The sequence below is a fragment of the Rhizoctonia solani genome, chromosome 10 (genome assembly GCF_016906535.1).
Source record: "Rhizoctonia solani chromosome 10, complete sequence".
Taxonomy (NCBI): Eukaryota; Fungi; Basidiomycota; class Agaricomycetes; order Cantharellales; family Ceratobasidiaceae; genus Rhizoctonia; species Rhizoctonia solani.
In genome coordinates, this window is record NC_057379.1 from 1,619,190 (window position 1) to 1,631,764 (window position 12,575).

The following is a 12,575-nucleotide window of genomic DNA, read 5'->3' on the forward strand; positions in this document are numbered from 1 at the left end:
ACTTATGGATGCGTCAATTGTTTGAAGAACTCAACTTCACTACTGACAATCCAACCTTAATTCTTTCAGATAATCTTGCCGCTCTTGCTCTGTCTGCCAAATTGCAATTTCACAGACAATCAAAACACATTGATATTCAACACCACTTCATGCAAGACATAATCAAGAAACGTAAGGTAACTACACTGTATGTACAAACTAATGAGAACTTGGCCAATGCTTTTACTAAAGCATTAGCCGCTCCTCAATTCAGATACCTTATGCAATTGATACTAGGCAAACAGCTGGAGGAAACTAAGGAGAATGAAATCAAATAGAAAGAAGCGATTTCAATTATATTACAAAATAGCTGTACAAACTGAAAATGTGAACTATAACAAATGAATTGAATCAATATGTATATCTGTAAATGTGTGACTCAATTAAGGGGGAGTGTAGAAATAACTTGTACATACTAGAACAATCTAGTATCTTCCATGTAATCGAGTCAGTGCAAACTAACCAATAAGCTATATGCGCAGTAAAGCGCAGTAAGTACGCGTCACCCCTATAAGTGACTTGACTGGTTGGTTCACGGGTATATAAGGGGGGCTTGTTCTGCCTCCTAACAACTCATCCTATTCTCTCTCAATCTCACTCTTGTTCATACTTTGTAATTAGTTAGATCTTAATATATATTTGTTTCTATATACATTTTACTTCTTTCTACATAAACAATGCAGAATTCCGGGCGTGGCTTTTGAAATCGTAGTCTGGATTAGAGAAGTGAAGAAAGCAGTGTTGTCAGAGTAGTTATCTATCAATAACTCTCTTAGCCGAGGGGAAGTGAATCTAAAAAAGTCTTTCAGCTCATCGATATTTGGCAGGAAGGTGGTCTCATAATGGTACAAGGCCAAACATAGTGAAATTTTTTGGTTTTGTGCCCGAGGAACAAACGCAGAAGCACGATCCAAGAAGGTTTGGGGTGATCGACCAAGGGTCAAAATGTTGAGAGATGACCACATAGCGGGAGTTGAGAGTACAATTTGACGCCATAGAGTGCAAACATGCGATAGGTTCTCGGGACATCCTAGCCTCATGATATTTCTAATGCTGCGATCCCAGATTGCAGGCGAGTCGGCCTGGTCTTTCCTTATGGGCGTTGACCACCATAGGTAGTGACAGTATTTAAAGATGCAAATCAAAATCTCGGTGGGGAGAGTATTGACTAGTGGGATAAAATAGTCGGCTTGACTTCGAAGAGGAACTGTGCTATAGATATGGAGGTCCGGCTCAAGTTTGTCAACGAGGCTATCCTCAGTACTGGGCTTCGTGCTGTTCGAAAATTTCCCGGAATTACCACAACCTCTTGTAGGAAGATTCTTGGCATACATTGCGAATAATGTAAGTTGGCAGATTTATACTGAAATCGAACACTTCCGGCGATCGCGTATTGATGTGGCTCGCGATCGCCGACATTTGCGAATGTGAAATTGTGAGAGTGAGATAAGCGCCCGGCGTGTGTGTGCCACGTTATCACCAACCACGAATAGAGCGCCTTCGAGTGCCTGACCATCATTCACTTGCCACCATGGATGACATACGAGCTGAACTACGAAAAATACCTCCCGTAACGAGGTTTATGGTATTGTCTAGTACCGCCGTATCTCTTCCGGTCATGATGCATATGCTATCAGGCTACAAAGTAGTATACGCGGCAAAGTACGTATTTGGACAGGGCCAGGTCAGTGTTTAGAGCTGCTCTCAGGTTTATTCTTACAGAGAATCCTAGATATGGAGATTATGGACCTCATGGTTCTTAGGACGTGAGTGACTACTTTGTCAGGACACAAGTAGTATGACTGACTTGACTTCGGCTTGGACTGGGAGACAGCAAGCGGTTTGCCTTTTATATTCGACATGTTGATGCTTTAGTAGGTTATATAACTATGATTCTTTGCCGAATCTATACTCACAAGAAACAATCGTAGTCGCGCATCTAAAGAGCTCGAGGAAGTCTTGTTTGGCGGGCATTCAGCTGACTATGCCTGGCATCTACTTGTATCAGGTGTCGCCATCATGGTAAGGGCTAGTGAGAGCGATCACAGTCCGTACTGATAAATGTACCCAGGGACTCAACGTTCCTCTCCGAACGCTGATTTTCTTCCGTCCCTTATTGCACTTGTTGGTTTACCGTGCAGCACGGTCTAACCCGGAAGCTCAAGTTTCTCTATTCGGGCTTATCTCTGTCAAAAATATATATTTTCCCTTTGTGATGCTCGGTAAGTACTTCGATCTTGTCCTCAGAACCTTTCTAACCTAACGGACAATCTTGCACAATCATTGTATATGTTTACAAAACGTTGTTAATGGACCACGCGCTCTCGCTTATACAACTCCCCCATGTCTATGATCTCGACTTCGCCTAGGCATGGATCTGATAAACGGCGGTCCTCCAGCTCTCCTTCAGTCCCTCACTGGCGTCATTGCCTCACATATTTGGTTCATGCTCTTCCCCGATCCTAGTGAATTGCGGTCCGTTCCAGCCACCTCGTCGGGCGTTCAATCTTACGGCGGCTCCTCTACATACACTCTTTCTGGGGGCGGGAGAGCTACATCAACTGCAGCCGCAAGGTTAAGTGCACCCGGGTGGAGGAAGTATGCTGTGGCGCCAGGCTGGGTTCGTTGGTTGGTTGGAGGAATACACGAGCAAGGGGGTACTGAGACCCGGTCATGGGGAACCGCAGTTGTTCCTCCCCGCGCTGGAGCCGAACAAGGCGCCAAAAGTACTGGTCATAACTGGGGCAGCGGCCAACGGTTGGGCAGTGAATGAGTAACCCAAACTCGCATGTATGGTAACTTGTTTCAAGACAGTAACGTTAAAACTTTGTTTGCGCGCATCATCATGATCTTAGAACGAGAAAGCTATATATTTCTCCAACTGAATTACAACTACTAAGTACGTTTGTTTCTCATAATAATCTCCAAGTAGCCTCTGGGACGCATGACGCACTAGTTAACCTTACCAAGTCCGGCATTCGCCAAGACATAAGAAACAACCGAGGAAGGGTCCATGACCGAAGCACTCTTGACAGTGGACTGAAACAGAGAGTTAGTTTTGGGGCATATATACATGGGATACATAACTCACGGCAGTGAATGGCCTAATAGCAGCTGTATTCCCAGTGTTCGATAGGCTTCCCGAGCCCCCAGTCCTGGAGACATTCTTCGTAAGCCAGGCGGGTTGTATCCCAGTGTCAGCGAACGAAAGACTCACAGAATGTTTGAAACACAGCTTCGGCTAAGCACACTCGAGCATTGCGCGTTCATACTGGAAGAGGTAGGTGCGAACACCGTTCCAGCCGAGCCGCCAGAGGAGGGGGCCTTGACCTATACGCACATGCCCAGTGGTATCAGGTTTGCCTGTTATCACAACAGAGGTGCTACACTAACCTTATTGAATACATTGCCTTCCATCAGTACGCGAGATCCGTTGTTAGGCTCGAGAGCGTTGCCGGTCACGTCGTTCCAGTAGCTATGACCCAAATGTTAGGCTTGCTGAGCGCATATACACGGTTGAAACCTTACTTGTTGTAGACGTGAATGCTTTCTGGAGATTGGAGCTAAGGTTCTGAATCCGAGGAGTGAATGAATTATACTTACGAGTATTGCCAGATATGCCTCCAACCTTAGGACCACGTCCACTACAAACAACATAGATTGAGTGTTTCTTACCTACCGCCTTCTGAAGAACCACTTACGCAGTGTGATAAATGCTAAATAAGAGACGTATTAGAAAGGAAAGCGCAAGTATAGTATGGATACGTACTAGTTCCTGGCAAAGGTGATTTCGTCTGCCTTACCAACAAAGTAGAACGACCAGTAATGGTGCTCTGAAACGGATGTATCCACGTTCGGTGCGCATCATGTCCGCTAATTTTATCGACTTACCATTACATCTAGTGCTGTTATTTATCACGACTAAGTAAAGACTAGGTTTAAATTGATTATACAGCTGAATGAGCTCACGACCATGTGCTGGAAGAGGAAGCCAGATATATACATGAAAATAGTATATCGTGGAACTCTAACGGACTTACCTTTGCCCGTCAAAGTAGTTGTTCGAGATTGTGACTTGAATGTTGGGGTCAAAGTGCTAGAATCAACGAAGAGATCAGTGACAGTGTTAGATGAGGGTCGTACGCAAAGTATTTGTTATACTTACGCTAATAAGGAACTGCCGTCCAATGCTTTTAATCTATAACATGTTTGTATAATTATGCGAGTGGGAAACAACAACACATGTGTTAGCAGCTTGACCTACGTAGTTGTGATCAATCTATAAGGTATGGATATCAGTGCTCTGGCTTAGAGTCTGATGGATAAGGGGGTGACCTACCCAAACTTTACTGGCGCCCTCAAGGCTAATGGCATCTCCTCCCCACACATATTGTGGGTTGATATCAGAGATACGGACGTTCTGAATGATGATATTGGTACTTCCAATCAACCTTAGACCTTTGCCCTTGCTAAAGTATAGTCAGAAAATGTATGATAATCACTTGAGTGTAGCAACTTACATCCATCCTGAAGTTCCCTTGCCAAGGATGGTCTTATTGGAACCCACAAGAATACTGTTAGTCCCAGCCTTTTTGTAAGTGACTGTGACCTAAATGAAATTTATAATTGATATATGTTGCTGAGTTGTATACAGTGTTACTCACCTTAGCAGCATCCTCCAGGCACCAGTTGTGTGGGTTAATTGCAAGTTGCGGGTTGGGAGAACAGGTCCAAGGTTTGCACCCAGTTTCCGTAACTGAGCTCTACAGATGTGTATACATTGACTAAACTTGGTGTAGTTTTGTAGCATTTAAATCAGCCATACCTTGGTATCTGTAAAATCATAAGTCCTGTTGAGCAGAATGTTGTGCGCTACATTATCCTTGAGCCTATATAGGTTGTTAAGTATGTGTAAAACAATAGTGTTGTACACCACTGTAAGGTGGGTACATGCTAGTAGGGACAGGCGCTTAAGGCCATATCTAATACAGAGTAACTACCAACTGATTAATCTGATCAGGCTAACTACTACTACTAACCGCTTAAGGCGGTGTCTACTGGGTTATCTACTGAGACAAAGGGGCCTTAGGCCTAGGAGGTGTGGTGAGCGCAATGAAGGGGTAAGGTTTCTACTGATGGGGGCTGGCTTCTTAGCTGGCTGGGATATCCTCCTCAATGAGTATGAGACAAGGTAAAATCAACTTGGTGTCTCCAAGCAATTTTCCTGCTGTATATATAATGGTAAGGGCGCTATTTACATGGTCTGTGCGCGTGAGAAAAGAAGTACATAGATAAAATAAGAAGTGTGCTTTGGACTGCGCAGAAGCATGGATTTCTCCTAAGCGCCCTTGGCACAGCATCTTGGCGCGGCATCTTGGCATAATAAGTGCCAAGATCACGTGATCAGAAAACAAAAGATATCAAGTCTGTAAAAAATACTAAAAATAACAGAAAAATTGTCCCATTCTAATGGTATAAATCTTGGGAGTGTAACAAATAGACTCTCAAATTCCATACCAGCTCTTCAACTGAGCAGTTGAAGTTGGAGTGGCTTGAGTGGCAGCAGCTCTGCCAGTGGTCCCTTTAGCGTATCCAAACAGACTTCCCACAGCCAAAGCACCCTTGGAGGCAATGAGGGCTGCAGCAAGAGATGCAAGAATATACATGGTTGAAAGGCCAATAGAGCAAAAGAGAAGAGGGAGTCTGTGAGACAAAAGGCCATTGAAAAGCTCATTTTATACGCTGACACTATTGCATAGAACCTCAGCTAAACACCTCACAATGTATGATCTAACTCCATGATTGGTTTACTTTTAAGTAGACCACTTGGAATATACAAATGACAAAGACTGAACCCCTGACCACAGCAAGTCATGAAACATTTTCAATGTCTAGATCAGCCCATACTTGGAGCGTTAGAAGTCCTCTTGGCATGATCATCAACTTGGTACAATGTCAGGTCTATGGCCCATGGCTTATTAGTATGCTTGGCCAAAGAAGGTGTTTAGTCAATATACTGTTGTAGACACAGTCAATACCAGGGAATTTTATCCCATTTTCTTGGATTTAAACAAAGGCAAACGGACAACATTTTTGATCACGTGACTTCGGCGCTTATATCATACGCTAAGCGCCAAGCCACGTCCCCATCCACGCTTACCTCAGCATACATAGCCACCTCCACCTGATGACATCACTATGACACGTCAGTGACACGTATGCATGAGTAAGGCCGACTACGGATTGGGGTTCTTATTTGATACGGTATTGCATATAGTTGTATTAGTAATTAGGTAGCTCTGTAATATATAAGGAGGCCAACCAACCATGGTAACACCCAGGTCAATTACCTCTTGTTGCATCTCTCAATTGTACAAGGCCTTAGGCCAGTAACTACTAAGCCCCCACCTGTACTTGTTGCCTTAAGCAACTTTCTCATTGTAGATACATAGCTTGCCATTGCCACTAGGGCTTTGGTCATTGTACTTAGGTAGTTAGTTGTTGCAGGTAGCCCCCTCACCGCCTTAAGCGGTTCTTACTCAGTTCTATACGGCCACAAGCGCCCGCTACCTAGACAACCCTTAAGGACGTCTAGGACATATACCATTGAGGTATAAATGCATCAGCCCATATACCTCTTGGAGCAATGGTTCCCCTCAATGGAATAACACAGAATGCAATATTGGGGATTGTTGTTGTTGTAGACACATTCAATACCACGGAATTTATTCCGAATTTCTCAAATTTAAACGAAGTTGAACGGACAACATTTTCAATCACGTGACTTCGGCGCTTATATCATACGCTAAGCGCCAAGCCACGTCCCCATCTGCGCTTATTCATCTTACATAGCCACCTCCACCTATGACAACATCATGACACGTCAGTGACACGTATGCATGAGTAAGACTAACTGCAGAGCGGGGTTCTTATTGGTTATGGAATTGCACATCATGTATTTGTAAATAGACTACCCCTGTAATATATAAGGAGGCCAACCAACCATGGTAACACCCAGGTTGATTACCTCTTGTTGCATCCCACATTGTACAAGGGTCCTACAACCCAGCAACCCCTACTTAGTTACTAGTTCCACACCGCCTTAAGTGGCCTCATTGTTGTACTTAGATAGCTCACCATTGCCCTTATAGGCTTGGTCGCTGTAGTATAGCTTGTTGTTGTTGTAGGTAGCTTGCACACCGCCTTATGCGGTTCTTACTTGTATACACCTGGCCGCAAGCGCCCTCCGCCTCAATGTCCTTACAGACGTCTAGGACAGTTGTACACCACTGTAAGGTGGGTACACGCTAGTGGGAGCGGGCGCTTAAGGCTGTACTACTACAAGCAACTTGTGCAATCTATCTTACTAGGCTATACTAATACTGCATAAGGCGGTCTTACTGGTAACTACTGACAATGGGGCCCTAGGCCTGGGAGGTGTGATGAGTGAGATAAGAGGGTTCAACGTCTGGGAACTACTGGGGACCAGCTACTTAGCTGGCTGGGTGATCCTCCTCAATGGATATGAGACAAGGTAAAATTGACTTGGGGTCTCCAAGCAATTTCCCTGCTGTTTATATAGACAAAAAGGGAGGTATGTACATGGTCAATGCATGTGAGAAAAGAAGAGTCTATGTGAAAAGAGAAGCGTGCTGCGGACTGCGCAGAAGCGTGGATTTCCCCTAAGCGCCCTTGGCACGGCATCTTGGCGCAGCATCTTGGCATAGTAAGCGCCAAGATCACGTGATCAGAAAACATAAGATAAACAGTTCGGAAAAAATAGTAAAAATATCAGAAAAAACGTGCAATTCTAATGGTATATGTTAGGGGGTTGTAACAGGGATGCCTCCACATCTACATGGTCCCAAAGCCATGCTTTGGTCTCTTGGCAAACAAGTTCCAGTGGGTTATTTGGAGAGGCTTATATCTTTTTATTGCCTGCAAATAGCAGTTGCCCAAGTTGATTCAAATAGAAGGTCTGGGCAATTCTGGCATGATCATACTGAAATGGGTGTTTAACAATATTGCAAGATGGACAAAGGCAGGTAAATTACCCAAATAGGAACTATGAAATAGCAAAAAGTCACCAGTCTCATTCATATTCCTGCTTCTATGAGTCAGCATAGATTGGCAGAATCATGCTGATTCCATGGATTGAGGGCAGACAGACTACATTTCAGGAGTTGATGGCTCACAACCTCCACTACTTTTATTTCTACAAAATGCATCCCTTATAACTTAGCTGAGCCAATGTACATATGTTGTATGATATTCTAACTTCATTCACAAGCTTGAACCCATTCTACTATACAAAAGCCGCTAAGGTTTACAAGTGCCCAAGAAGACCTATGATTCTTTGTGCACTCCTGGAAGCATGCAGAGTGATACAGGAGGCTTAGCTATTATGTGCTTTGCTTCACTTGGATTAATCTTGCAAAATGGGATAAACATCAGCTAACCAAGGCCTTTTGGAACTTGGAAAGCATACAAAGAACCACTGCTAGCGCTGCTCCCCAGCACTTGTGAACCCCGGCTAATTTTGCTTTTGTGGAGCACCTGGTCTGTAAAGTCAAGGGGTACAGGTGCTGCTGTAAGCCCAAAAATTTTAATGTATCTTACTCATGTCAAATACTTAATCTTTGTCATTATTCCCATAACTCCACAACTCTGTTGTATGCATAGATTTTGACGGATGCCATACCTATCAGCCCGGATTATGTGAGGCACCATATTAATATAGAGTTTTGTCAGTATCATTTAGTTTCAAATGCAGTTATGAATCGGATGTATAAACCGCGTTTATAAGCGTGTCTGTAGGATGGTGGATGTGCGGGTCGCTTGCGCAACGCGTCACATGACCTTCTCATTTCAGCTTTTCATTTCATAACTCGCTGTCATTCGTTATTTCATTGTCACTATTACAAGGACAAACAACACTTGTTACTCTATATATACCCGTCTCTCATGCACTTTGTCCTTGGAATCTCCGTCGAATAAGAGAATATCAGCTAGTCTACGTGAACTCCTAAGCTTCGACATCGCTGCTCACCTTCTCCCGCTCGACTCGACCTCTCTCATCTCACAGTGGAGTTGTTTTGAGCAGTTTACGATCACGTGTGTCCCACCCGTCCTGTGCGTTCCCCTTCTGTGCCGATCTTATCCTCCTCCTTTCCATTGCTATGTACGTAGCCTTACTCCAGTAGAGCTTTGGTGTCCTACCATGCGTTCGGGTCCGAGTAGTAAATTGTATCAAAACAAATTCACAACCATGTGTTATGGAAAGCCAGGTGGGGCATTGAATGTTAAAGAGCCTAACTAAGTATCTATAGTACCTTTGATAACAGTGCCCCTCCCTGGGGTATGTTAAAGCTGGCTACAACATAGCTCCGGAAAATGCGGTGAGGATTCAAACTTTGCAAATATAAGTCCGGTCGACCTTTCTTCTGAGGCGACCGGCTGTAGCTATCGGGCATGGATTTCGCATTGTTTGCGATTTCAGTCGCCCGCTGTAGTAGGAGCTGTACCAGCGCCTAGATGTATAGCCCTAGGGTCGTGTCTAGGTTCCTCCGCTGCTATCCGTAGCTATCGAGACGTCCTCATGATCCTTAGACCCCTCCACCGTAACCGCTAATTAGTGACTGTTGTATCTAACAATGGGGCCACTGTAGTGTAAAAAGATACGGAGATTTGGTACTTAACCTATGCTTCGGTCGCTATGTATGTTATATGGGCTCTGTAAGCTGTATAAGAGGGGGGAGCCCGGCCACCCAAGACTGCGACAGTCCAGATTGAAGGGTTGGGGTGGCAGAGAACCGCACATGGGTGAATACGATAGGAATGGATATATAATAAGATGGGTAATAAATAAATAAAAACGTTAAATATGCGTCAGAAATTGAGGGATGGCGGGTGGGCGCTGAAAAATGCGAGGATGGTCGAATGCTCACGCTCAGTACACCACTCCGAGATCGCAGTATGGAATGGTGTCTGGCCGACTCATGTGACCACGACCTCCGCCCTCGGTCAAGTACCACATGCCCACAATTTTAATAATCTACTTGCCCTTATTTTGACTAAATTAAAGTAAGAAGAGCTTATATTGTTCCAACCGAACTATAGTCGCTAAGCACAACTGTTTTACCATGACAATTCGCAACCAATGCCTGGTCGTATCACAGATTAGTTGACCTTGCCAAGCCCGGCGTTCGCCAAGACATAGGAAACAACCGAAGAAGGGTCCATGATCGAAGCACTCTTAACAGTCGACTGAAGCATGGAGTCAGTACTTGGGATGTATGCAATGGGTGCCTAACTTACAGCGGTGAAGGGGCTGATAGCAGCTGTATTTGCAGTGTTCGACAGACTTCCCGAGCCCCCGGTGCTGGAAAAATTGCTTGTGAGCCCGGCGAATCATACCCCGGTATGGCTGAGTGGCAGACTTACAGAGTGTTTGAAACACAGTTTCGGCTGATCACACTGGAACATTGCGCGTTCATGCTCGAAGAAGTAGGCGCGAAGACCGTTCCGGCTGAATCACCTGTGGAGGGAGTCTTGACCTGTATACACATATCCAGCGAGGTCAGGTTCACCTTTCATTATGACGTACAAAAGCGCTGCACTTACCCCATTGAATACATTACCTTCCAGCAGTACACGAGCTCCAGTGCTGGGCTCGAGAGCGTTGCCGGTCACGTCGTTCCAGTAGCTATGACCCAAATGTTAGGCTTGACGAGCGCATATATGTGGTTAAAACCTTACTTGTTATAGACGTGGACGCTTTCTGGAGATTGGAGCTAAGGTTCTGGATCTGAGGAGTGAATGAATAACACTTACGATTATAGCCAGATGTGCCTCCAACCTTGGGACCACGTCCGCTGCGAACATAGACTGAGTGTCTCGCTGCCTGTCATTTCAAGAAACACTCACGCAGTGTGGTAGATACTAAAAGAGAAAATTGTTAAAAAGAAGACTGAGGCTATAGTGTGAATACGTACTAGTTCCTGGCAAAAGTGATCTGGTCCGCCTTGCCAACGAAGTAGAATGCCCAGTAATGGTGCTCTGTAGTAGATAAGGACATACTTAGTATACGATATTAACTTTGAGTTCATCAACTCACGATCGCAGCCGGTGCTGTTATTCATCACGACTAAATGAGAAGGGTTTTGGGCCTGATTAATCATGTGAACTCACGACCAAGTGCTAGAAGGACATGTCAGATGCCTGAAATAATACACTGTATGAATTCAATATTGCTTACCTTTCACCGTCGAAGTAGTTGTTTGAGATTGTGACTTGAGTGTTAGGGTCAAAGTGCTACGATTAACGAAGGTATCAGTAACAGCCTTAGGTGAAAGTCAGACGTGAAGCATTTGTTATACTTACGCTAACAATGAATTGGCGCCCGGTGCTCTTAATCTACAACACATTTATGGGAATGAGAAAAGAATTACTTGTGTCAGCAACTTGACCTACGTAGTTGTGATCGATCTATGAAATCCGGTGGTCAGTGCTCCAGCTCGGGGTCGAGGGATAAGGAGTAGCCTACCCAAATCTTGCTGGCGCCCTCCAGACCAATGGCATCTCCTCCCCAGACATATTGCGGGTTAAGATCGGAGATGCGGATGTTCTGAATAATGACATTGGTGCTTCCAACCAGCCTCAGACCTTTGCCCTTGCTGAAGTATAGTCAGAGAATGTATCACATGCAATGAATACCGCGACTTACATCCATCCTGAGGTTCCTTTACCAAGAATGGTCTTGTTGGAGCCGACAATGATACCGCTAGTTCCAGCCTTCTTGTATGTTACTGAGACCTAAGTAAAATGTGTGAATAAATTACAGTGCTTGCGTGCGTGCGATGCCATTCACCTTGGCAGCGTCTGCCGAGCACCAGTTATTCGCGTTGATTGCTAGTTGCGGGTTGGGGGAACAGGTCCAAGGCTTGCACCCGGTTTCCGTTACCGAGCCCTATTAATACGAGTTTCTCAATTAGGTGTGCTGTCGTGGATTTAAGGCAGCCGTACCTCAGTGTCTGTGAAATCATAGGTCCTGTCGAGTAGAATGTTGCGTGTTACGTTGTCTTCGAGCCTATAGTTCCTCAGTACGAGCGATAAAGGCGATTTCATCTTTCCTACCAGCTCTTTAACTGAGCAGCCGATGTGGGGATTGCCTGAGCGGCACTAGCTCCACCAGTAGTGCCTGTGGCGTATCCGAACGGGCTTCCGACGGCCAAAGCGCCCTTGGAGGCAATGAGAACTGCGGCGAGAGATCCAAGGATGTACATGATTGAAAGATTAGGGAATAAAGAGAACAGGGTTAGTTTGTGCAATATAAAATCGTCGGCGAGTTCATTTTATACGCTAGTTCTATCACGTAATATCCAGGCTAGGGCACCTCGCAACGCCAAACCAAATTTCGCGATTGCATTGCTTCTAGGTGCGCCGTCCCGAACCCGCACACGCCAAGAGTTGAAGCGCTGGCCCTAGTAGGCGCAAAAGGTCTTCGAATCCTATATTTGGAGTAATTGTTTGGTCAT

At 44.9% G+C, this 12,575-nt stretch overlaps 3 protein-coding genes across 3 annotated transcripts; 1 reads left to right on the forward strand and 2 right to left on the reverse strand.

The window, feature by feature from the left end:
- Positions 1–1,570: 1,570 nt before the first annotated feature.
- Positions 1,571–2,812, forward strand: RhiXN_08670 (Derlin-2; the record flags this gene model as incomplete). The annotated part of the gene is made up of 6 exons (XM_043328486.1): positions 1,571–1,723; positions 1,772–1,805; positions 1,874–1,913; positions 1,971–2,061; positions 2,111–2,261; positions 2,409–2,812. 6 exons carry the CDS (start codon positions 1,571–1,573, stop codon positions 2,810–2,812), a joined length of 873 nt encoding a protein of 290 aa, XP_043183871.1.
- Positions 2,813–2,991: 179 nt separating this feature from the next.
- On the reverse strand, positions 2,992–5,705 carry RhiXN_08671 (pectate lyase; the record flags this gene model as incomplete). The annotated part of the gene is made up of 18 exons (XM_043328487.1): positions 2,992–3,078; positions 3,131–3,194; positions 3,257–3,369; positions 3,433–3,514; positions 3,568–3,589; positions 3,643–3,683; positions 3,741–3,755; positions 3,809–3,872; positions 3,931–3,944; positions 4,009–4,017; positions 4,080–4,135; positions 4,205–4,237; positions 4,304–4,318; positions 4,379–4,508; positions 4,560–4,648; positions 4,704–4,802; positions 4,865–4,928; positions 5,557–5,705. The coding sequence occupies 18 exons, from the start codon at positions 5,703–5,705 to the stop codon at positions 2,992–2,994; spliced, it is 1,146 nt and encodes a 381-aa protein (XP_043183872.1).
- Positions 5,706–10,218: 4,513 nt separating this feature from the next.
- On the reverse strand, positions 10,219–12,323 carry RhiXN_08672 (pectate lyase; the record flags this gene model as incomplete). The annotated part of the gene is made up of 18 exons (XM_043328488.1): positions 10,219–10,305; positions 10,357–10,420; positions 10,483–10,595; positions 10,663–10,744; positions 10,798–10,819; positions 10,873–10,913; positions 10,966–10,980; positions 11,034–11,097; positions 11,156–11,169; positions 11,230–11,238; positions 11,297–11,352; positions 11,422–11,454; positions 11,512–11,526; positions 11,585–11,714; positions 11,765–11,853; positions 11,909–12,007; positions 12,064–12,127; positions 12,175–12,323. The coding sequence occupies 18 exons, from the start codon at positions 12,321–12,323 to the stop codon at positions 10,219–10,221; spliced, it is 1,146 nt and encodes a 381-aa protein (XP_043183873.1).
- Positions 12,324–12,575: the final 252 nt, after the last annotated feature.